Genomic DNA, 26,804 nt, shown 5'->3' with positions numbered 1-26,804 from the left:
TTCTGGGTTATTTTGTCCTGAAAAAGTCAGGAAAATCACTGGTGTCTCTTTGTAGTCCCCTAGCACTTAATCATACATGCTACTCTGAGGGCGCTTTCTCTGTTTGCTATTGGAGTAAACCATTGAAAGAAGGAAAAAAAATTAAATCTCCTATATTTTATGGTCAACGTGATATCTAGCTTTTTTGCTATGGCAATAGTGATCCAAGCACAATGTGGGGATTAAGCTTACCCCACAACCTGATTTTGGTCTGGCCAAATAGCTCTATGCTTTTTCCTAGAAATCCAATGTGCTCAGATTTGGGAACTCCCAGGAACTCCCAATATCCAGAGTTGGTAGCCATACGGGGAATTAAACACATTTTTCAGTTAGAAGAAAGAAAATTAGCTCTTTCTCTATTCAAAGGTCAAAGAGTTGCCACTTTGCAAACATAGATTCCAATTCCACATCTTTACTAAGCTTCCAGACCCACCTCTCTTCCTGCTAGTATATCACTTCTCTGTCAGAAAGGGCATAGTATGTTTTATTATCAGTTCTCCAGAGTGATGGGTCATCATTGTAGGCAAGGTTCTCAAATCTTTCAAAGCTACTTCTCCTACAATGTTATAGTCACTGTAAAAATTGTCCACTTGGTTCTCATTTCACACTGAATCAGTTTACATAAATAATCTCAGACATCTGAATCTGTTTTGTCATTTCTTATGATACAATAATATTCTACAATACTTATATAGCATGATTTGTTCAACAACACTCCCCAATTGTTGAGTACTTTAGTTCTATGATACGACAATGATCCTATTAATATTTTATATAGTTTGATCCTTTCCCTTTTTTTCATCTCTTTAGGGTATATGCCTAGCATTGGTATCATGGGATCAAAGGTTATGCCCATTTTCCTGACTTTGGGGGATGGCTAGATTAATCCTGCTGAAGGGCCATTCTGAATTTGTCAATTCACTCTCAAAAAACTCAATGTTCCCCATTGTCCACTAAGTAAAATCTCAGTTACTTAGTGTAGTATTCAAGGTCATACATCATATGGCCCTAATCAGCCTTGCTAGTCTTATTTTTGTGAAATAAGTCCTTTTATAATGTGAGAGAGATAGACGAAGATGTGTAGATATATAGGTGGTACATTGAATAGAGTTAGGAAGACTAATGAATCTTCAATGTCTTCAAGACATGAGTCTTCATGAGTTCCAATCTAACCTCAGACATTTGCTACTTGTGTAACCTTGGGCAAGTCATGTAACCCTATTTGCCTCAGTTTCCTCATCTGTGAAATGAGCTAGAAAAGGAAAAGGCAAACAACTTCAATATCCTTGCCAAGAAAAACCCAGATGGGATTATAAAGAGTCAGACATGACTGAAACAAATGAACAGCAGCAAAATTTATATGAATGCATATTTTATATATACATAATAATATGTGTGTATACATACACACATATATATGAATGTGTATAGAAAAATGCTATGTGTGTACATACATATGGCATGTATTGTGTACTCTGTATGCATGTATATAGTGTGTATGTGTACAAATATCTGTTTACTGAATGCTGTCTAGACTGTAAATCCCTTATGGACAGGGAAAACATACGTAGTATATTGTTGCATCCCCAGGGCCTAGCTCAATGTCCTGAATATGGCAGATGTTCAATAACTATTTTTGCTATTGATGATTATTATAAAAACCCTACTTTACATGGCACTCTGATGACTTTGGTCTCTCAAAGATTGTACCAGTGAGATAAATGATCACATTGCATTTTTTTCTACAAACATCTCCAGTACAGAATCTCCACAGTCCTTCCCCAGTCTGTTAAAAATTAATAAATAGAATGCAATTCACCCATATCATTGAACATCCCTAGTGTAATCAAAGAGTTGATATTTGTTGTAAAAATATGAAGATAGTTCCTAGGACCAATCAATAAATAATTATCAAGTAACTCCTGTGTGTCAGATCCTCTGAATTCCTCCTAGTTTAGACAAAATCAACACTTTATTCTGCATTAAATTCATAAAGTCTCCCTATCTTACTCTGAATTCCTCATTTTCAGTATTTCTCACTGCACAACATTTCATGACATTCACAAACCACAATTTGTTTCATCATATCCCAGTGTATAGGAATCCATATATTTTTTCTAATTCTTTGTCAGAGTGGAAGTGCTGCAACATGACTTTTATGGAAATGTTTTGCACAGCTTCACATGTGCCCTCTCAATGGGGGTAGTGGGGAAGGAGGAAGAGAGAGAATCTGGAACTCAAAGTTTTAAAAACAAATGTTAAAATTGCTTTACATGCAAATGAGATAAAATATTATATTAAATAATGAAAAAAAGAAGACATACAGAGACATAGAGACAAATATACACCTATACTTATATTCATTCACACATGATTTCTCTTTCTGGCTTTGATTTCACAATTTCCAATATTTAACAATGCATTGGAACAAAAAAAAAATAAAACAAAAAATGGTATAATTTTAGATTATATTAATATACAGGAGCTACATAAGCTTTGGGAAGGAATAGTCATAGAATCTAAGTTACATTAGCTTAACACCTTCAATTTGAAGAAAAGGAAACTGTGGCTCAGATCAATAAGTGACTTGTCCAAGCTCACACAGTTAGTAAATGACAGAGCGTCAATTTTAATTCAGGTTCTCTGACTCCAAACCCAATTAATACCCATTTGGCTGAACTTTACAGTCATAATGTATTAAGCTAATTAGATGACATTTAGAGTATTTCATCAAGTTCTGGACACTATAGTTTAAGAAACACTGACATTGATGATATGATGGAACAGCATTTGTGAAGGAAGGTGACAGTGAAAGGTCTGAAAACTATCACATGGGGATTGATAGAAGGAAGGGAGGCAGGGGAAGAAAGCTTTTATTTATTAAGAAGCACACGTGTAAATGCTTAATATGTAAATCATTGTGCTAAGCCTCAGGACTACAAATTAAAAAATGTGATAGTTTCTGCTCTCAGAGAGCTCACATTCTAATGGACGAAAGAACATATAAGAATTGTCAACTACAAGTCAGATGGAAATTTGTCTTCAGGATACAGCAGCAGCATGGATGATAATATATTTTGTTTAATGCCATTTCTACTAATAAAATCACATCTGTTTCTGATCTTGTGCCACTAAATTTAGGTGCTGAGGGCTAAACTGTCTTGTCCAAACTCACATAATAATTAAAATTCATAAGAAAAAGCAGTAAGAATTGCTTTTTCCAGGTCTTCAGTAGCTGTGGCTACTAAGGACACAGAGAGCAGAAGAAGTGGTTCTGGGTTGTGTTTTCATGGAAGTTGCTGTCAAGGCTGAAATGGAGAAAGGAAGGAAGCACCACTTCTAGGGTTTGGGGGCTTACATGGTTAGTGCTAAAGAAGGGAGACCTCTTTTCCAAATTACTGCTCCTCTTAAAATAGTTGTGTGTCTTTAGCTAATAGTTCAGAGCCTACTGCTCTCCCAGAAGCCTTGGGTTCTAGATCCTATGATACTTCCATCAGAGGAGGAAGGGAGGTTATGGTCTCCCTCCTATCTCTCCCTCATAGTATCTTGATGCTTCAGGAGATTGTTCCTACCAAGTGGTATTAGTTTAAGCATCATGCACATATATATATAATGTATGGATATGTATATGTAATCAGTTGTAAAGCACCCAACTTTACACAGCAATGCAGATGGGACTGCCCTTCCCTCTCAGAATCTCTGTATCTCTATTCTGACTTTCCCCCCTACTTCAGGACTGCCCCTTAGGATCCATTTAAGCTGGTTTCACTTGTAGAAAAAGGTACAGAGAGAACAGAGGTGTTCAGTCCCAGGGCTGTTCACCCAGGTTCACTCTCCCCTAGGGACAGCTGTGGTGTTAAGGTTTTTTTCTTTCGTATAGGGCCTTCCTGAAATCACACTGTGTGGGTGTCTCTTCCACCTATGACTTCATGTCAAGCCAGTCCTAAGTTTGACTCTAATACTTCTGGGTCAAAGAAGAATCAGATCCTCAAATCATTTTAAGGAAGTGATAGGGAAGTGACGACTTAATGACATCACTGAGAAAAAGGCAGTTAACTAGATTGATTTGCCATTTGAAGTCTGCAAGCCTGTGGAAAAAGAGGGTCAGCTCTCTTAATAATTTTTCCTAGAGACAAAAAGGAAGGAACTTGTCTTCGGTAAGTACAATTTTGCTCATCTCAATTTTAAAGTACTATGGGTGACTATAGTTCAATGAGACAGGGGTTTTGTTTTTTATCTTTTTTAACCAGCAGCCTAGAACTTGTAGGCATGAATGAGTTTTGCCTCTTTCAAAGTAGTCCCCTTGGAAGATCTTGAACTTCTTTCAGATATGTTTGTCCAAGAATTCTCTAGAACTCTTCTTTTAGAATTGCTTTTAGCCTTGGAATACAATTTTTTAAATTTTTAAAAATAATTTAAAATAATTTAAATTTTTTTAAATAAAAAATTTAAAACTTTTTTCTTCAAAAATTCCCAAATCTGCTGAATAAGGTGGGTTAGTTACAATGCATTTTGGCAATAATCTTTGTAGCATATGATTTGGAGATTGAAGGGTAGTTGGAAATCATTTGGTCACAGGTCAGAAAGAACTCTAGCAGTCACTGAATCTGTGATTTTATACAGGAAAAAATTTAGGTGCTGAGGGCTAAACTGTCTTGTTTACACAGACTATAATAATAATTAAAATTCATGAACATGAGTCTATGTGGCTCCTAAATCATTCCTGTAAGTATATTTATCCAAAAATAAGTCTCATTGCCTCATAGTTTCCAGTTATGTTGGCCTACGAAAACAAGAAGTTATTTCTATTATATGTCCATAGATCTTTCCATTTATATAGTCTACTCCACTCTCGTAGGTACTTAATATTTTTACTTACACCCCCTCAAATTTATATTCATTTTGTTTTCAATATTCATTTAAAAATTTTTGAGTTTCCATTTCTCTCCCCCCATTGAGAAGGCAAGTAATATGATATCAATTATACATATTAAGTCATGTAAAATGTATTTCCTTACTTAATGTTTTTACTAATCATTATTGATGGTGAAGATGAATCTAAATCTCGTTGCATATTTTTCAAGAAAATTATGTTAAATTAAGAAACAAGATTCTTTTCAAATTTAGACAAATATTTCTTTTTGCTTGATTCTTTGTACTTATATCCAGCTCCAGCACAGTGTACATAGTACAGCACAGTACATAGTAGGTGCTTAATTGCTCTGATTTTTCACTCTGTCCCAACAAAAGGATTTTTATGCTATAGTGAATATAGTGATCTTCGCATTTTGCTTTAAGATAATATTTATAAAGCACAGTGCCTATATAAATGCTTTTTTCCCTTCTTTATTCCCTTCCCTTTGGATTTTTGACAAATTTGGACAAAAATAGTAGAAGTAGTATCATTGAGAAATGAAATTATTTCCAAATTACAATAACAAAAAGCTGGTCATAGAACATATTGTAAATATGATGAAAATGTAACATTTTTGTGATCCCTTCCACCTGTTTTCCCCATCCAAACACAAGTGCTTCCATTGGAGACACAAGAAACAGGAGAAATGAAATTCATGAAGTAAAAAAAAAAAAGATGGATTTCTTTTATTATTAAACAGCATAGATTTAATGATGTGTATCTAACTGGACAAAGCATGGTTGAAATAAAATTGAATTTTTTTTAAAGGAGCACCCTTTAGTTGGTTTTGAAAGAGGAAACAAGTAGATCTCTCCTTCTAAAGAGTTTAAAAAAAAATTAAGTGCTTCAGAGGCCCAGCTTTAATAGAGAACACATTGAAAGGTTATTTTAAAACCTCAGGAAAACCCTTTAGAGCCTTAATGAATGTAATCATCATGGCTTCTTCCTGTTTCTTCTACCCTATGGGTATAACTCCAAAATACAGCTTATCTGGATTTTGCTTTTGTCATTTTATTTTTATTTTCTCTTTTTGGATTTCAGGCACTTGGAAATACACCTTCCTGGACTGGAACTGGGGATGCCCCAATCCATGCTCTTACTCCTCATGCTCCTTTGGTTTCTTCTGAGTCTTTTCTGCCCGGGCTCAGGTACAGGTAATCAACTTTCAGGGGATTAACATACTCACTACTCCCAATGGGGTGAGGGGAACAATGATGGAGTTTCCCCTGCTTTCTCCACAACCACACTGGTTATAGGGATTCAGAATGATTGTCTTGTGTGATGGCTTTTTCACTGCATGTAGTTAATCCATGCACAGTGATGCATGTTTGGTGTATTCTGCAAGAGGCTCTTCGATTAATTTTGTTTGCTTTGTACCTACAGGGGAAGCCCCAATTAGTTGAATCTTTCTTCTGGATGAGGTTGAGAGGAAGCTGTTTCAGCCACAATAAAAAAAAACAAACAAAAAAAAAAAAAAAAACAGCAAAACAAGCTATCTCCATCCCAGAAAACAAGAGAACGAAGCACACTTCCCTCTTTTTTAGTAGAAAGGATTACAGACAGATAGAGTGTTGCCTTTGTTATCAGACTTTTTCAGCCAGTTTTGCTGGGGTTTGGGTGACTGCACTGGGAAATGATAGGTTTATTATTTTGTTTGTTTGTTTTTTAAGGCATCGATAGATTTTTTAAAAGATGTTTCCTCAAGGGATGAGGAATGATTTTCTTCCAACAACTAGAAGTGAGAACATCTGGTTATGTAAATTGAAATGATCAGAAAGCTAGGGATGCAATCTCTAGCCATAAAACGGTCAGATATCTGTTTTTGGTAGGATGATCCCACTATGAATACAGTAGAAAAGAACATGTGTTTAGAATTATGGAACCTGGGTTAAATTCTGTTAATTACTAGATCTTAAGCAAGTTAGTTCACACACACACCCCCCCAGTCTCAGCCTCCTCATCTGTAAAATGGATGTATGTGTTTGTACTAAATCACTTCTAAGGTTCCTTCTGTCTCTGAATCTATGATCCTCTGTTCATCTGACCAGTATGTTTAGTGTAGTTTTTACATTAGAGACTTCTTGACACAGCTAGTTCTGAATCCTAAAGAGCTTACAATCTAATGGAGACAACAAGCGAATAAATGTGTACATACAAGTCATATTCAAGATAAATAAGAAATAATTAAAAAAGGAAAAGTCACTAGAATTAAGTAGAGATGGAAAAGTTTTCCTGTAGATTTGATTTTAATTGGGTTTAAAGGAAACCTGAGAAGCTAGAAGGTAGAAATGAGAAGTTATGTTAGAATTTCAATTTCCTTCACCATGCAAATATATGCTTCATCATCAGTCAACAAGCATGAATTAGGCAACTAATCTGTACCAGGCATTGTGCTAAGTGCTGCAAGGTCTATGAAAGCCTGAGTAGCAGCTCTATGGTACTTCTTTTGAAATACTTGTCTTACAATAGCCCAGTGAGGTTGAAATCATTTATATCATTAGCACCTCCATTTTACAGAGGAGGAAACAGAGGTTCCAAAAAGTATAAGTGTTATAATCCATAATCACACAACAGAAAATGTACAGGTCTTCCAGTTGATTCTATTCTTTTTCGATGCAACTTTGAAATCATATGAGATAAGGTTTCATTGCACTGGCTTCTTCCTTCACCCCTCCCATATTTCTCTTCTTTCACTTGCTTTTTTTTCTCCTCTTTGGTGCCGTCTTCATTTCTTCTTGCTATTTCTCCTCTCTCTTTTTCTCTTTTCTCCTTGTGCATGTTCTGTAATCTTTCCCCCCTCTCTCCTGACTTTAAGCTCCTTCTTTGTCTATCTTCTTTATCATATAGTACCAGCAACTCCCCATACCAATGGATTGGAATTGGAAGGCATATTGCTCCAGAGGTGTATCAGAGTCTACTCAAACAGGCAGTTGTTAAATATCCATACAGTAAGAGCTCCTCAAAAATCAGCAAAGCACTATGAATCAGGCTTGGATTATTATTTTGCTGATAGTTAGATTTAAGGTAATTAAATTTCAGCAAATTAAGTTAAAAAAGTGTCATCTATACATTCCCCTCCCTAACCCCAGTCAGTTGTTAAACATTTATTAGTACATCCTGGCATTGTGGTTGCTTGAATGAGCCTTTTCAACTTAGAAAATTAACATTGGAGGCCAACATTTGGTATATTTATTACTCCTATAACAGGCAACCTGATGGAACACCTATCTGTATTATTTCAGCTACAGGTTGGAGATTATGAAAGTTGGGAAGGGGAAAAGGGAAGAAAGTATGTGTACGTTAGTACGTTTAGGCAAAATGGAAGCATAGAAAGTGAAAGGTAATGAAGAATGCTTAGTTCGAGCTGGATCTTTATTGTCTTTATTGAACTGGGTAGATTTTTGTGTTTGTTTGTTTAGTTGTTTATATATGTTTTGTGCCTATAACATGGAGCAAACTATTTAAAATTGAAGAGTTTCACCAACTCTCCAGTATTACAAATTACAAATGAATTGTTGCTGCTCTACTTGGGATGAGTGAGTTTCCATCCAGGATAGATATATGTATTTATAAGGTACATTTGTGTACGCAGGGTGTTCCAAAAGTTTTAGTTCAGTTTTGCATTGAGGGCCTTCCCTTGGTTTTCTATGAATAAGACACTCCATCTTAGTGCAACTTTGCACTAAGACTTTTGAGCTACTTTCTGTATACCTGTGTACATATTATAAATACACATAACTGTCCTGGATGGAAACTCTAGCACTCAAGGCAAATCTTCCTCATTAAAGGGTGATGGATGATGATGATGATAATATATATATATATATATACATACATATATATGTATATATATGTGTATACATACATAAATTCACACACACACATACACACAGCTACCATGAACAGGTTCTGATGTACATTGGTAATAAGTCAATAAACATTAAGTAAGTACCTACTATGTGCATGGTACTTTGCTAAGTGCTAGAAATGCAAAAAAAAAAAAAAAAAAAAAAAGCAAAAGACAGTTCTGAATCCCAAAGAGCTTACAATCTAATGGAGACAACAAGCGAATAAATGTGTACATACAAGTTATATTCAAGATAAGTAAGAAATAATTAAAAAAGGAAAAGTTTTCCTGTAGAAAATTAGATTTTAATTGGGTTTAAAGAAACCTGAGAAGCTAGAGGGTAGAAATGAGAAGGAAGAGTATCCCAGGCATGAAAAACAACCATAGAAAACAATCAGAGTGGAGAGAGAGAATATTTTATTTATAAAACAACTGCATATATGTATATGTATATGGAGGGGGGGGTTATATATAATATATAGCAAGTAACATGTGTGGGCAGCTAGGTGGTGCCATAGTGCACAGAGCACCTGCCCGGAATCAGGAAGCCTCAGCTTCCTTAGTTCAAATCTAGCCTCAGACAATTATTAGGTGTAGAATCTGGACAAGTTACTTAAACCTGTTTGCCTCATCTGTAAAATGAGCTTGAATAAGAAATAGAAAACTTCTCCAGTATCTTTGCCAAGAAATCCCCAAATGGAGTCACAAAGAATTAGACATGCATGAAAATAACTAAACAACAAATCTATGTATGTGTACCTGCAAGTAGTGTGCATTTATATGTGTATACTATGTACCCTGTTCCTATAGAAATCCTAAGTGACTGAGATAGATAGATTTACTTCTTGGATTTCAATATCTGTCCTACTATTCCTAGGGATCAGAGGGTCAGAGGACTAAGAAAATTATAAATCTGAGTGTAAAAAGCCTCAGAGACTTGTAGTCTATGTATATCTATATCTATATCTACACATATAGAGTTATATAAATATACAGGGTATCCTAAAATTCTAGTGCAGTTTAAAACTAGTAAAATTAAGCACTGAGACTTATGGGAAACCCTGTAGATAGCTAGATGGGTAGGAAAAGAGAATAAATAGCTCACAGTGTGTTTCATTATTATGTGGTTGTCCTTGAGAGACTTCATGATAGGAAGGAAAAGGAAAAACTGACACAAATACAACTATTTTTCAAAAAGTTAGAGTAGAAAAACAGTACTTTGGAGAGTCAGGCCTTTGCTTCCAAAGGGCTTGAGGAGAAAGAAAGACACCTTTCAGGTGAATAAGACTCTGTGTGTGTTGAGATTGGGTGAATGGAACATTGGTTGCAGTGACATCTTTTTGCAGTTTTACTTTATTGGAGTGAGATAGCAAGACAAGGCATGGGGACAAAGCATACCCCTAGTTTTAGCTCTTAAACTAAAGAGTTCTGTGATCTGAAGCAAGTTCTTTGCCCTTTATGACCCTCAGTTTCCTCTCCTATAAAGTGAAATTATATGCATTAGATTGTCTCCAGGGTCCCTTCCAACTCTGACATTCTCTACATCCAGCTAAGTCAGTTTAGCTTTGCTATTCATTCTTCAACGAGTCAGTAAAGATTAGCCATCCGTGATGATGAAAATGACTGATCAGCTTAAATTAAAGAATAGAAAGATTTTCAGAGGCCCAGTACATTTCCTGCAAAGGTTAACGTGGCAGTGAATGGGTCAAAAACTCCCTTTAACTCCCCTCAAAAAAGAAGTTTTTTAGTAGAAAAGGAAACAGAGGCAAAGGGGAAATTTGGGTTACTGTTCAGGCAGGATGAACTTTGGGGAGAATTATGAAGACTCTGACCTTAATTTAAAGACATTAAAAAAAGAAGTCTCTTTAGTCAGCCAAGTTCTCTTCCTGCTATCAGCAAAAAAGAGACAAAATGATGGACTTAGCAATTGGATCAATTGCTAGTGACAAATGGATAAAATTATCCTTCAGCTAAAGACTTGGGATGGAGGGGAGAGTTTTTGAAGTACAACTACTTTGGGGTTTTATTGCTTAATGAATTAGCCAATCATTGGATAGCAAGGTAGAATAGAAAGTGTGCTTCTGGATTTGGAGGTCAGAGGATCTCAGTTCAAATTCCACCTCTGACTATCAATGTGACCTTGAATAAATAATTTAACAGCTATGGATGACAAATGTGGTAAACGGCCTCTATGATCCTTCCCAACTGTAAATTGATAATCCTGTTGAGCTGATGTATATTTACAATGTATTTGTAACAGTGTGGATTCCTGGTCTCAAAGAAAATTCAAATAAATATACAGAGAATATATATTAGCACTCATTGGTTGATGTTGACTGGGTGGGCAGTCATTGGGAGGAAAGAGATCAAATTGGGGATGAAATAGCTAGAGAAGGCCTCAGAGAAGTTTGAGCTGAACCTTGAAAGGTAAATAGGGTTTAGGAAGAGCAGGGAAAGAAAGAGAGCCTTCTGAGAATCGCATCATTGAGAAAAGTGGTGAAAATGGACCTATTGTGTGGGTGCAGGACTACTGAGATTTACTTCAAGGAGCAGAAAGTCTACACTGATGATTATAGTCTTCAAACTAGAGGGGCCTTTTGAAGTTATTTAGTCCAACCTCCTCCCCTTTACGGGTGAGGAAACTGAGGCTAAGAGGAGTTAAAGTACCTAGACACATAGAGAGGAAATGGTAAGACTTAGTTTCTATAATGGGACAGCTAGATGACACAATGGATAGAGCAACAGGAGGATTTGAGTTCAAATTCAGCCTCAGATACTTAGTAGCTAAGTCAAAGAGAGAAAAAAAAAAGATTTAGTTTCTATCACAGGTCCTCTGACTCCAAATCAAATTCTTTTTCTACTATATTATGCTGACAAATGAGAAATAATCTCAGTCCTCAAATCCCTTTTCTCCATGAAAATCTCCTTCTCTTTCCCCCTATTCACAATGCTTTTATCCATAAAAATTAGGGGGGTAAATTTACAAATACTAAAATTGAATTAAATTAATTGAAAGATCAGAAACTAAATTGAATTTCAACTTTATTTGTGTGGCCTTGGGCATATCATTTGTTGTTTCTGGGCCTCAGTTTATTCCTCTGTAAAATGAGCAAGAAGTGGATCAGATAACCTTTGTTATGCTATTCCCTAGAATATCAGAGATTATAGAAATCTTAATAGGCAAAAAAAAGATTTTAGACTCCCTACAGATAGGTACAGAGCATATATTAACCTGTTGCAGAATGGTTCCTTTTTTCTTACCCCTCCCCCAGTCTCCTCCCTTCTCCTGAATCAGGGGCCACAGATGCACCCTGTTTTCAGCAGGCAGTCAAACACCTAGGATATTACTCATTTCCTTAGCAGAGAGGGGGTAAATGAGCTCATTTGTTACTTATAACTGACAGACCCAGTATTGGACCAGGGAAATACACAAGTCCTGCCTTCTAAACAAATAATAAAGGTACTAGCTGGGCTGACATTTCAAATTCTGCTTCCAAGGTCTCCCATTGCATCCAGGACCATCTCTAGTCTTACTGATCTAGATCTTGTCACTGGACCCAGATGGTTCCGGGAGGAGGGGGACAGAAAATTAGGCAGGTGATCTTGCATAGCCCTCTCTCGTTTAAATCCAATTCATTTGCATGTGTTGTATTATTACTTTCCCGATGTCCTGGTCTTCTTTGAGAACAAAGGATCAACAACAACCTTTTTATCTTTAGCTCATTGTCTTTGAAGTGACCAGAAAAAAAAAAGACCGGAAAAGATACATTTGACTGGTAAAGAGTGAGATCTCTAGAAAAGTGTCTAAAGTAATAAATAGAGTCTCAGCACAGCAACTTCAGCTGGGGATTTTCAGAGATAGTTTTGATCTTAATAAAAGAAAATGAACTTTTACTAAACCCTTGTAAGAATATTCTTTGCCAGATTATGGGCTTCAACTGTTCATTCAGAAAATAAGGTCAATGTGCTCTTCAGATCCTTTCTAGTTGGGCATATTTATCTGGGGATGAGGGTCAAGGGTAGGAAATAGAAGTCTCTATCATGAAAGCTCTTCAATTATGGATGCCCTTCTCTAAGGCCTCAGAATCATTCAATGCTTTGTATCACTCCCTGAGTGGTTTACCTTTGTTGATGATTGCTAAGTTAATGATTTTAAAACATATACATATGAAAAATATATATATGCTAAGTTAATGATTTAAAAACATATGTATTTTATATATATGAAAAAGAAATGAGATCAGATCTAAAAACATATATATGTATATATATGTGTGTGTGTATATTTATATATATGAAAAAGAAATGAAGGGATCAGATCTAAAAACATATATATGTATATATATGTGTGTGTGTATATTTATATATATGAAAAAGAAATGAAGGGATCAGATCTATGCCCATTTTAGATTTGTGTCTAGATAGAACATGAGATATTGTATGTAAAGTACTTGGCACATCTTAAGATGATAAATAAATTACAGTTATAATTATGGATATTGTAATCAATACAAAGAGAGAGGAAAATCTTTTTAGGCTGTCCTAATTTGAAATTATTTCACATTAGGCAAATACGGAAATGGAATAAGAGTCTGAGGCAGAATTAACGTTTGTAAAGAGGGTATAGAGAATAGTCTAACTATGAGTGCAGTGGCACAGGGAGATAGGATGACCCTTTCCCTGGAGAGTCTGGCCCTTGCCACTAAAGAGCTTTAGGGAAAAAAGGAAGACCCTTTTCAGGGGCTAAGTGAATGAAACACTGGGGGAGGAAGGGAAGAGGCTCCTAGGGAGCTGCACTTTGTTGAAGCTTGAGGTAGCAAATCAAGGTGTATCACCTCAAAGAGGAAACGTACCCATCTGTATACTATATACTGGTACCCCAGGGTGAAGCCCCAGAAACCTCAGGTTAGTTCTAATTTTAGGTTCTTAAGAAAGATGACTTTAAGCTTTAAGCTTTTTGCTATAGCTTCTGCTCCCCTATTAAAATGCAAATATCTCTGAGATTTGTCAGACTTTAAGCTTCATCCCTTATACTTCAATATAAATGAATCTTTGGAACCCTTTCCTGGGAAGGTTTTGATATCATAGAATGTAAGTACAAATCTCTCTCCTGACCATGACAATTGGATGAGTAAGTAATTAAGTCACTTAGTTGATTAGTTGTATCTCTGCCTCAAAAATTTTTAGGGAAAATCCACGCCCTCCTGGATTTTTCAATTATATGGACATTATTTGTCTGTAACTATTAACAGCCACAATCACTAGGCCAGGACCATAAATCCTGTAAAGGTTAGTCAACTATGTAATAAGTGAAAGAAATATATCTGTACCCTAGAGAAACTGAGAAAAAGTCTGCTATTCAGTCATGTCCAACTCTTTTGTGACCCTTTTAGGGTTTTCTTGACAAAGATATTAGAGTGGTTTGCTTTCCCCAGCTCATTTTATAGATGAGGAACTGAGATAAACAGTGGCTTGACCATGATCACATAGCTACTTAATATCAGAGAGCAGATTTGAACTCAGGAAAACAAGTTTACCTAATTCTAGTTCCAGCACTCTACCACCGCACTAGCCAGCTGGAAACAGACCTCTGGTAAAAGTTAAGGGATGGATGAGAAATTCAGAATATCGGTTCCCCAAAATAGACTTGTTTAGACTTCAGAGAGCTGGTTTGGACCACAAATGAATACCAATCTGATTCCCAACCCTCCCCTAAGCCCTCCTCCAAGTAGGAAGTCAAGGACATATTGCTGGAATAGATATGAAACCATAAGTATCAGGAACAACCAAGATTTCTAGGAGTAGTAATGAAGTGATACAAACCAAAGGAAATTTGAAGATGAAATATGTTACAATTTTTTTAACCATAAAAAGAAACCTTCTAAAGAGAAAACCATGAAGGACATTAGGACTGGAACCAGAAGACCTGTGTGCAGATCAAGCTCTATGAGCTTGGATACTCATTTCCCCTCAGTCTTAGATTCCTAACCTGAAAAAGGAGAAAATTGGCCTAGACCATCACTAAGGTCAATCAATCAAACAAGTATTCTTTAAGAGCCTACAGTGTACCAAACACTATTCTGGGCACGGAGGATACAATGGCAAAAATATGACATGATCCCTATCTCAAGGACCTTATGTTCTACTGGGGAAGACCACAAGTATAGATATAAAAATGCATGCAGCATAGATATAAAATGAATAAATACAAATCAGTACAAAGCAGTTAAAAACAAGGTAGTTTGGGGGGTGTCACTAATAGTTGGAGGAATCAAGAAAGACTTTAGGTAGACAAAGTTGATACTTGGGGATTATATAAAAGGAAGAGAAAATCCTGCCGGTTCTTCCATTCTATGGCTTAGTTTAGATTTTAACACACAGTTAGGTGGAATTCAGACTGATAGAACCACAAATAATCTGTATTGAAGTGACTCAGTTTAAACCTGTTTTGTTTTTAGGACTCTTTCTCTCTTTTCTCTCTCTGTCTCTCCCTTTCCTTCCTCTATTTCTTTCTTCTTTTGTTCATTCTTCCTTTTTTCTCTTCTTCCTTTCTTTTGTCTTCTCTTCATCTTTTTTTTGTTCATTCTTTTTCTGTTTTTTCTCTCCTTCCTTCTTTTTCCTCTCTTTCTCTCCCTTCATTCTTCTCTTCTTCCTCTTGTTCATTATTTCTTTTTATCTTTCTATCCTCTCTCTCTCTCTCTCTCTCTCTCTCTCTCTCTCCCCCCTTCAATCTCACTTTCAAAATATCTGAGTGTGCCTCTGTCTCTGTCTCTCTGTCTCTGTCTCTCTGTCTCTGTTTCTCTGAATCTGTCTCTCTTTTTCTCTCTTTCTCTCTCCCTCCCTTTCCTCATTTCTTCACAGGACCTGATCATTTGAGGTGGGACCTCAGTGGGAGTTTCCAAGCTCTCAGCTTTAATTGCCCAGGCCAGTTTCTGTTCCTCCTTTTAGTAAGGCTCTTGTTCAGCTCTTGAATTTTACAGGAGGATGCACCCACCAACCTTCCCCTCCCCAGCAGGAACCTCAGGCAACTCATGAATGATGCATTTCAATGACCTTTTAGAAAAACACCCACAATGTTCCACAGATGGCTGGAGAAAAACTCCATGAGTCATCCTTCACCACTACTATGGATTTCCAAGCTTTCAGTTGTGGTTATCTACAGGATCATCAGGAAAGATTAACAATGGGAAGAGGGGGAGAGAATCAATCATTTTTTGAAAATAAAGCAAATAAGTATAGCAATAAGCTATAAGCAAATAAAGTTTTAATAAGCAAATAAAAGTACACATTTTAGCCTTACAAAGTTTTTAAAAGTTTACAAAGTTCTTAAAAAATATTATCTCATTTGGTCACTTAAAAATATTGGGACTATATTCAAAAATTCTTAGCTATGTGATGCTCAAATCTTTAAACCCAAGAACATTGTTGACACCAAATCACAAACACATTCAACCTCTTTGCTCCAGATGACTTGCAACTACAGTTCATATTCAATCATATAACCTACATTTATGCTTATTTCCCTTTAGGACAGATCCTGGTGGCAAGAGTGAATGAACCTGCTACCTTTTCATGTGATTATGATATTCCTAAAAAGGAAATGGCAAATTATCGAGTCTATTGGCAAAAAGGTGAGAAAGTGGTACAGACCTATGTACATGGGAAAAAAGGCGAAGATATCTTCCACTCTCCATTTGTGAACAGGACGACTCCGATTGACTTAACCAAAAACCTCTCTGTCACAATTCTTTCCCTGCAAGTGGCTGATGAGGGCATCTATGAGTGTATAGTACAGAAAATGGTAGGCGGGCAGTACAAACGTGTCCACAAGCATGATGTGAAATTGTCAATTAGAGGTAAGTGCTAAAAGATTAACCATTATTGTCACTAAATAATAACTGATACTTATATAACCATTAAGGTTAACAAAGCACCATCTATCCATTATCTAATTTGATCTTCACCTTGTATGGTACACAGCACAAATATTTTAACTTTCATTTTTTTATAGCTGAGGAAAGAATAATTAAATTAAATGATTTGCCCTTGAGGTTCATAGAACACTAAATCTGGAGTCATGAAAATCTGAGTTCGAATCCTTGGACACTCACTGTGGGACTGTGAAAAAAATCACTTAACTTCTGTCTACCTTAGTTTCCTCAACTGTAAAAATGAAAATAAAAATAGATTCCTTCCCTGGGTTATTGTGAGGATCAAATGAAATAATATGTGTAAAGTGCCTGACACATTGCTGGTGCTACATAAATATTTATTCCTTTTTTCTTTGTCCAAGCTCACAGTGAAAAAGAGCTAATTAATTAACCAATTTATTATAATTATTTATTAAGTATTTACTCTGTGCTATCTATTATGATAGATCCTGTGAATATAGAGATAAAGTTAAAATAGTTCCTTTCTTCAAGAAGCTTATATTCTATGGCCCAAACATTCCAGATATGAAGCATGGTCATCCATGGGAAATGGGAACTGGAGTATCATGTGTGAGAAACACAAAGATGGTAAGGATAAGGTACATTAGGTACAATGATGAACCCTCCAAAAATAGGGGTTCTGGGCCAGTGTTGTGAAGTAACTTAAAAAATTTTGTAGACTCACATCATCTCCAATTAAAGGGGCAAAATTTTATGATATTCCTGAAGATAACACCTGAAGTTAGCCTGAAGGTGTTTGAAATCACCTGAAGCTGGAAAAAGCAGATCCCAGTCTTTAGCAAAGGCCTGTTCCCAGAAGACTATAGGAGGCATATAAAAGTCAGGGAGTTGGGGAAGAAACAGTGCCATGATTTAAGGTCACATACGCAGCAGCTTAGGCAGCTAAATCTATTTCTCCTGGTCTGAATTGAAAGTCATTGTATATCCCTTAGAATCTGAGTAAACATGTATAGGGATTAGGTACTATTGGCTGAGGGCATTATTAACCTCTTATTAACATCTCTGAGTACTCCCCATTTGGCATCTAGGAGGATGAGAGTATAACAGAGAGACTGGCATGGAATCAGAAGCTTATACTTTAGAAATTTTTCAATCAAGGGTTGTAATCTCTGGCATCAGGCTTTATTGGGTACTGGCATTAAGGGGAGGAACATATTAGGAACTCTGGGACCAGAGAGTTATTCATTCTGGAATTCCCTGGTTCCAGACAGAGGAGTCCACTTCCACCCAGACTTCAGGTGGAATATGGGAAGGCCTCAAGAAAAGTGTGAAAAATGCTCCCAAAGATTTGAAAAGGGAAAGCTGAGTCCCCATTTTCACCATCAGATCATGCCCTAATAAAGGGGTTGGACAAGGGAGAAAATAAGAAAAAGTGTGTTTGAACAACAGGTCCCCAAACTGATAGGGCAGAGTGAAGGTCTCAAAATATTTCCTGTTTTCCATCAAATCCTACCCTCCTATGAGGTGCTGGGCAGGTAAGGACAGGGTGCTGGGAAGGAGTAAGTGGCTTCTGTATCAATGAGCAAATTATTGGACCTAACTGCCACATCCAAAATCACCTGGCTTCAGCTATGGTGATGGAGTAAGGAGGATTCTTGTCAAATCCTCCAGTTCCTGAGGAGACAGGGAGGCAGGAAAACAAAGAGAGATAGCTTGAACTCAGACTCTCTTCCTGTACACCTCCTGGTTTCACACAGGGTACAGACCTGGGAGCTTCCTTCAACGACAATTTTAGACCAATGGCTCTGTCCACAGCATTACAAGCAGGAATCTCCAAGAGTGGGGCCCCTCTGGCTCCCGGACATGACAGCAGCCAAAATCTGAATGTGATCCTGTCCCTTGGCTCCAGCTTGGTCCTTGTTAAAAACTCCAAAAGCTGTTTCCAAAATCTGTATCTGAGGAGTTTGAGGACGTATGGCTAACTTGTGCAGCTTCCTCTAAATGTCTGGGGCAGACTGGCCAATGAAATGCATGCTGAGAACAGTGACTTTCAGGAGAAGTGGGGTCCAAGTTAGGATATTTCTTAAAAGCTTTGGCAAGTTATCTTTGAAAGAAGGAAAAGTTTTCTTTGGCTACTTGAGTAATTTCCTTAAGTTTCTCATAATTAACCTGCTTCTCAATTCCCTTCCACATACTTTTAAGGGCAGCTCAGCATGTAGTCCCTTCTTTCTCTGTCTTTGCTTCCCTTCTGATAATCCCACGTGGGGTCTGTAATTGAGACAGCAATAACGTTTGAGGGGTATCTACCTGATGAGGGTGACTTGGCCATATCATCATCAAACTTCTGGGCTAAATTCCAGATTCTTCTTTTTTCCTCTATTGTGCAGCAGGAAGAGATAATCATATTAACATCTCCCCAGATAAGATCAAATTAGATAGAGGGAGATGGTGTTAAAGTCCTCAGTAAACTTGGTGGGGATCTTCAGTGTAACAATCCAGTTTTTCCTTAATTTGGGAAAGATGTGCCATTGAGAAAAGGACATGCATTCTGAGTGTTCTACCTTGAGAGTTTGATACTTCTTTCAATGTATGAGTTTAAAAGGTCTTTAGAGAGCCTAAAACAGAGTGTTGAAGAGGAAGAAAAGAGGTCTCACTCCTTATATGGGAGGGACTTAGGAGAAAGGGGCTAGGAGGTTGTAGAATCCGACTCGGGATATGAGAGTTTAGAGGGACCCACGGGGAAGGGTACTCGGGAGTTGGGGAAATATTGTTGCACATCAAATCCAGATCCTGACATGGGAGTAGTCCTAAAGGACTGAGATCTGCTCTTTTGAAGGGAGAACTCACACTCCTAGATCTTTGAAGCATAAGAAATATTAAACACATAGTAAATTCAGGTTTATTGATCATTCTGCCAACTAAAAACCTTTATTAGATAGATATCCTTTCTGCAAATGAGCTATACAATAATAGATGCTCATAATGATGATACCAGGTCCTCCAGAATTCTAAAGGCCCTTCTTCCTGGATCATCAAAGAATATTAAAGTATGTGCACTGTAGGTTTAGTGATAATTGTGTTTTGTGGAAAGAGATAATTCATGGAAAAGAATTTTGAAGCAATAGAGCGTAAGCATAAAGTAATCATTTCATTCAGCAAATATTTATGCACAGAGGATGATGATAATGATGATAATATTTTCTAGGTAGATATATTTGGTTGGAGGGATCTGCAAATATTCTGCCTTAGAGAATTATCTAGCTCTCCTTTCCTTTTTTCTAGAGATTGGGGACAAATCTAGAGATTGTTCTAGAGATAGAACAGTGAATATAATTTCAAACTTTTTCAATATGTTAGATTTTTGAACTATTTTTTTCTCTCTCATTTTTATTCTTTGTTATGAGGGATGGCTCTGTTGGAGGAGTAAAAGATATGGAAACACTGGGAAATATAGACCAAGTAAAAACAAAAACTATCAGTATTTTTAAAGGAGTTGCTTGGAGCACAGAATGCTTAAACAACTAGTTCTAGTTTTTATGGCTAATCTCTTTTAGAGGTGGAACATGAACCCAGTTCCTGTCTCTGAGCCTGGTTCTCTATTAGATAAGTCATGCTATCCCTCCCATGAGTACACAGGAATATGTGAAACATAGATCTTTGTGTACACATATATGTATTTCAGTTATTTAAAACTGACAATCCACATGTCTTATAAAAGTTTTATTTTTTATTCACTAGAATCTTCACTTAACTAGAAATACATTCCTGGACTATGTCATGTAACAGAGAGTTTATTATATACAAAAAGTATATGTAGTCAAAAAGAAATGGTCTTCCAAGGTGAAGAGACTTCTGGGATATAATGGAATGATTCAGATTGTGCCCTAGTGAGAAATGAACAGGTGGCTGGCCTAAACATTCACCTTCTATTTCCTTAGTGTGGATAGATGAGAACTGGGGTAACTAGATCAAGTACAAGGGAAAAAAATTCCCTGAGATGTAGCTGATTAGCAAAATAATATTGGCTGGCTGTCTTAGATTTATAATTCTTCCAGGTGCAGGACTATTAATTTCAAATACAAAATCCAATATAGTATCTATGCACATATGTTTCTACTTTCTGAATTCATTTACCTCCTTGTCTTTCTCCAGCTGACTTCTCAGATCCTATTATCAATACGAATAAAGAAGAATCGCCTTTTCCTACTTGGAGGATAACTTGTTCATCTGGCAAAGGTTATCCACAGCCTAACCTCTTCTGGTTGAACAATGGGAAAGAACTAACTTCCCACAACACCACCATTTTCCAAGATCCAACAACTAAACTCTATGATATTAAAAGTGAATTGCATGTCAATCAAAGCAACAATTTCTCTTTAACCTGCTTAATCAAATATGGTGATTTTCAAGTGTCAGCAAATAATACTCTTCGTAAGTACCATTTCAGATAACTTGATTAACTCAAGCACAACAAAGTAAAATCCTTAATTGATCATAATTTTTCCTTGTACTCCCCTTTTAAAAATGTGCACCTTTAGTTTATACATTACCCTTATTTCAAGTCAAGAAAAATCAACAAGCATTAATCCAGTGCTTACTACAACCCAGATTCTGTGATAATTGAAAGACAAAGACAATCCCTGTCCTCAAGACAATCACTGTCTAAGGGGAAGACAATATGCAAGCAACTGTATATGACCAAAATATGTACAGGATGAATGGGAGACAATCTCAGAGGGAAGGCACTAAGATTAGGGAGGATTAATAAATCTTAACTCTGGGGTTTTAACTGAGATCTGAAGCAAGCCAGTCAAACCAGAAAGTACAGATAAAGAGGAAAAGATGGGGGACAGTCAGTGAAAATGTTCATTTGGAAGATGGACTGATATATTCGAGGAAGGGCAAGTGAGCCAGTGTCACAGAGTATCATAGAGTAAGTGGAAGAGACTAAGGTTGTCGTTTGTGCTTTCTTTGACTTTGGGAAGGTGATGTCATGACTTGCAAATGAATTGAATTTAAAAAGGCTGTGCAAAGTCACCAGGTGGAAGAGAGTAACATATATAAGAAAACTTGGAAGATAGAAAAGATAATTTCTAGTATATTTCTTTCCCTTCCCTACCCAGTGAGCCATCACTGGTTACAAAGATTTAAAAAGAAGGAGGAAGAGAAAAAACGGTTCATAAAAACCAACTAATACCTTGATTGCCTCTGGCAATATATTCAATATTCCATATCTCTATGATTGTGAGAGGCAGTGTATTTCCCTATTCTTCCACTGGGCTAAGCTTTATCATTTTAATCACACAGCAATCAGCCCGGGTTTCTTATTGCTCTGCTTACATTGTTGTGGTTGTGCATATTCTTTTCTTGCTTAATTCATTCACCATCAGGTCATATAAGTTCTTCCTATACTTCTCTGAGTTGTTCTCCTTCAAAAATTTTTACAACAGTGTAATATTTTATTGCATTTGGCTATATCACAATTTCCTTAGTTGGTCCCCAATTGATGAATACTATTTTTGTACCAAAGGGTTAAGCTCCACCTTTTTTTTTTTTTTTTAAATCTTTAGTTCAATAGGAATTTATTTAAGTACTTACTGTAATAGGGGTCACACACAAAGATAATATTCAATAATGCTGAGGTAAAGAATTTTATGCTTTAGTTCACGTCTGTTGCTAACTTGCTTGCTATGTGACTTGAGATAGTTCACACCATCTCTCCTGGCAGGGATTTTGTCATGATCAGATATGATAATGAATACAAATTACTTTGAAAAAGATTATAAAGTTCTATATAACTAATACAATATTATTTTAAAGTACTTTTTATAATAATAGCTTTTTATTTTTTCAAAATACATACAAAGATAGTTTTTAACATTCACTCTTGCAAAATGTTATTATTAATTATCAATAACAGTGACTTGTTTTTCTTAGAATGTTAGTATTTACAAGATTCCCTCATGATAATCCAATGAGGTAAGCAATATGTTTTTCCATATTGGAAAAAAATTTAAATTTTCAAAATTCTGAACTTGACAAATGCTTTAAAAAGAAGAAGTATGATGCTAAGAAGGTAGAATTGTTTTTGGTGGGGTTTTTTTGTTATTGCTTGTTTTTTTATTGGTGAGGCGGTTGGGATTAAGTGACTAGTTTAGGGTCACACAGTAAGTATAAAGTATCTGAGACTGAATTTGAACTCAGATCCTCCTGAATTCAGGGTCAGTGTTCTATCTACTATACCATCTAGCTGCCCCTGGTAAGTTTTTTGCTTTTTTTTTTTTTTTTTTTTTTTAAACAAATGTGAACTTAATGTGTTCAATTGAGGGCTGTCAACTTGGGAAGTTCTATATGTATTCCAAAGTTTTTTAAATTTCTTTTGGAGAATTGCCTGTCACACATTGTTTTTGGAATATACATCTTTTGAATGGTCCATCCCTTTAAGGGTATATTTGACTTTTTTTTCCCAACTAGATAAAAAAATCATTGAGAGCCCAAACTAGAGAGTTCAAACAGGTAATGAAGCTGCATTCTCTTGTTCTGAGTCTAAAAAGTTCCTGATGTAGCTAAAAGTAATGACTCAGATTTTCTTGTACAACTAGTTTATGAAAACAATTTGGGAAATATTCTGGGTAGTAGCAACATTTCTAGAATATACAGAAAGAGTCTTTCATTGTGACTGCTTTACAGTTTAAAACATTTCCTTAACAATCATTTCAATTAGGTAAATAATGCAAGTATCATTATCTCCATTTTCTCAATTAAAAAATTTTGGGTCCAGAAAGGTCAAATGATTTGCCCATAGATACAAGGCAGGTAAATTCAAATCTAATTCTTAGGACTCTAAGACTAATAAGATAGATGAGCACTGGAGCAGAGTCAGGAAGACCTGAGTTTAAATCCAGCCTTTGAAACTAATTGTATGGGGCAGCTAGGTGGTGCAGTGGGTAGAATACCAGCCCTGAAGTCAGGAGGACCCGAGTTCAAATCTGGTCTCCACACGGAACACTTCCTACTGTGTGACCCTGGGCAAGTCACTTAACTCCAATCATCTCAGCAAAAAAAAGAAAGAAAAAAGAAAGAAAGAAACTAATTGAATGACCCTGTTCAAATCACTTACCCTCAGTTTCCCCATCCTAGAGTGGTAAGAATCAAATGAGACATTTGTAAATTAGCATTTTGCAAGCCTTAAAGTTCTGTATAAATACTAGCTATTTGTACCATTGATATTTTCCACCTCTACTATATAGCTTCTATCATGAATATATAGGATCGTGGAATTTCACAGTTAAATACACATCACCTTAGAAATCATGTTGCAAATGCCTCGAGTCTAGCCAACAAGCTTTTATTAAGTGTTCTTATGCTCCAGGCAATGTGCTTAGTGCTGAGAATACGATCATCCTTTCTACATCACAACTTTCCACATTACAAATTCAGTATATCATAGGTTGGCACAAGAAATCAAATGAGAATTTTGGGGAGTGTTTTGCAAAGCCACAGACTACATGTGAAGGCCAGCGGACGATACAGAGCCTTTGACTACATACTTAATCCAAATTTTATAATAAAGTACTGTAAATCACCCATTTAAAAAAGGGGGGGGATTCAGATTTTTTTTCTCTGCTATGAAGGGAAGGCCAAAACCTTTTTCAAGGATTGCCCAGATCATGAGGATATCATGTCCTAACTGCTGGGATGTGGAAGAGAGAATTGTAAAAAAGAAAGGCAACAAACAGTTCCTTCTCTCAAGGAGCTAAAAATCTAATGTCTGCAAAAGGAAAACAACTATGTACAAACAAAATATACATATGATGAATGAAAGATAAGGCCTAGAGAATTAGGAGTGAGGAATTAGTCTTGACTTTGGCACAGACTCACTGTGACTTCTAACTAAGGATTCCTTCTGTTACATCCTCCTTAACAAAGTTTAAGCAGGCAAAAACCATCATTACATAGATATGCTAGATAGATTTAGGAAAACTAAAGGGCTAAAATGACCTAGTTCTATCTGCCAGGCAATTGCTGGCACAAAATTGAATGAAGCAACAATTGTTGCCATAAACATTCCAAACTTCCAATCTTTACATGTGTAGTCCACAGCCCAGCCACAGCACTTGTTTTGGTACCAATTCTGGTACCAACATTTAGGGCACACTTATAGTTCTTATGGTTCTTTGGCAGATAGAAACTGAGCATAGTAGCTACTTAGCAAAAAGTTTCTCCCTGGCCCCTCACTGCTGAAGGCAACCTTGCAGTATCCTTAGTTATTATCTTCTTGGCAGGATTTGTGTTCCAAGATTTCCTGGGGGAAAAAAATTAAATTTACCTTAAAAAGTTGAATTAAGGGAGTTTTTTGTAGTAATTGCTCCCAAATTTACAATTGCTAGTTATGGTTCTATCCCTAAGATTATTAGATATAATCAAACAATTGACAATCAACACTTCTTTTTACACTTTTTTTAAAGCAAGCAGAGTAAAATGGAGAGTCACAGTTTTACATAGAATTCTCTTTTTGTCTTCTGTTCTTTATATGGTACTGTGCTTTTTTATGTTTAAGTTCAGAATATTTTTTAGTCCATAATATTTTAAAAACAGATAATAGAAGTCTATTCCTTTTTTGTTTATTTTTTTAAGGCAATAAAGTTAAATGACTTGTTCAGAGTCACACAGCTAAAGCCAATACCTAAGGTCAAATTTGAACTCAAGTCCTTCTGATTCCAGGGCTGGTGCTCTGTCTACTGCAGCCCCTAGTTTTGCATAGAGGTCTATTTCTGATAATGTCCAAATGATCAAAATTACTCAGACAGTATAGGTCATCAACATAGATCTGTTCAAGATATGTCCATAGAAATACAATACCTAAAAAAGGTCTGGCAATTCTGTGCTTAAGAGTTATAGATAGGTGGAAAATCCATAAAAGAATGAATGAATATAGAGTACAATAAATTGTCTGCTGTCACCTTCCCAGCTGGCTTTTTCCAGTTACTGTTCAGAAGCAAAAAAAAATAAAAATTAATAAAAATAAATAAAAAAGTCACTCAGAATAAGCTATTAAAAGACAGAACAACTAAATTAAAAGTATTCAAATTTGATAGACCTTATAATTTCACATAAAGCAAATGATGGTTTTGGTTTTAGGTATTTGGACAGGTTACCTCCATAAGAAGGGGGGAGGGGGAAGTCATGAGTTCTTGGGGATAGGAAACAATGCTTGCAATGGGCTTAAGCCATCCTGAAAATATTGCAACTAAGATATTTATGAAATATCTGAGGGCAAATTTGAATTCAAGAAGAGTCTTCCTAACTCCAGGCCAGGCACTCTATCCATTCTATGCACTGTGTCATCTTGCATCCCCAAGCCTACCTGTTTTCTAAACTCTCCTATTCTTATCTTGTTTCAGGTACCATTATCTTTCCAGTCACCTAGGTTCATCATCTCATTGTCATCTTCACTTTGCATATCCACACAGTTATTAAATCTTACAATATCTGCTTCCACAATATCTTTCATTTCAATCTTCTTTCCATTTACACAGCTAATATTTTAAGTTCAAGCCCTTATTGTGTCCTCCCTCTCTCCTTCCCTTCCTTCTTCCTTCTTTTCCTCCCTCCTTATTTCTTTCCTTTCCCCCTTCCAATTTACTTGCATGTCATGGTACCATATTCCTGATATAAAGGTTCTCTTCCAGAAAGGAGAAATAACCACAAGCACTCATTCTCTAGTACAACCAAACTAGTCTTGCTGCTCTTCCATCTTCCGACTGCATACTTTTGCACTGGCTATCCCTCATACTTGGAAAGCATTCCTTCTTCACTTCCAGATTTTAGAATCCTTGGTTTGCTTTAAGGCTCAGCTTAATATCATCTTCTGCATAAAGTACTTATTTCCTCATCCTCTTAACTGATGGGGATTCTACTCACCCACCCCCAAGTCACTTTGTATCTCTTTTGTATATGTCTATTTATGCACATTATGTTTCCCCTAATAGAATGGGAAGACTTTTCACTTTTGTCTTTTTATCTCTAACATTTAATAACACCTAGCAATAGGTGTCTAGTAAATTCTTTTTGATTACTTGATTTAAATAAGAACTGTGAAACAACCACA

At 36.3% G+C, this 26,804-nt stretch overlaps 1 protein-coding gene across 5 annotated transcripts in view; it reads left to right on the top strand.

The window, feature by feature from the left end:
• Positions 1-26,804, top strand: part of CD80 (CD80 molecule) — a 57,271-nt gene that overhangs the window by 15,192 nt on the left and 15,275 nt on the right. For 2 of the 5 annotated variants that reach the window (XM_074301313.1, XM_074301310.1), the window contains exons 3-6: positions 3,920-4,196; positions 5,996-6,108; positions 16,331-16,657; positions 20,846-21,124. In XM_074301313.1, coding sequence (XP_074157414.1) covers positions 6,033-6,108; positions 16,331-16,657; positions 20,846-21,124 — 682 coding nt within the window. In that variant the 5' untranslated portion in view covers positions 3,920-4,196; positions 5,996-6,032. The remainder of the gene's footprint in view (positions 1-3,919; positions 4,197-5,995; positions 6,109-16,330; positions 16,658-20,845; positions 21,125-26,804) is intronic. The other 3 variants (XM_074301311.1, XM_074301312.1, XM_074301314.1) reach the window with 2 other exon arrangements.

This window comes from Sminthopsis crassicaudata, chromosome 3 (assembly GCF_048593235.1).
Source record: "Sminthopsis crassicaudata isolate SCR6 chromosome 3, ASM4859323v1, whole genome shotgun sequence".
NCBI lineage: Eukaryota > Metazoa > Chordata > Mammalia > Dasyuromorphia > Dasyuridae > Sminthopsis > Sminthopsis crassicaudata.
This window is presented reverse-complemented; position numbering and strand designations above follow the sequence as displayed.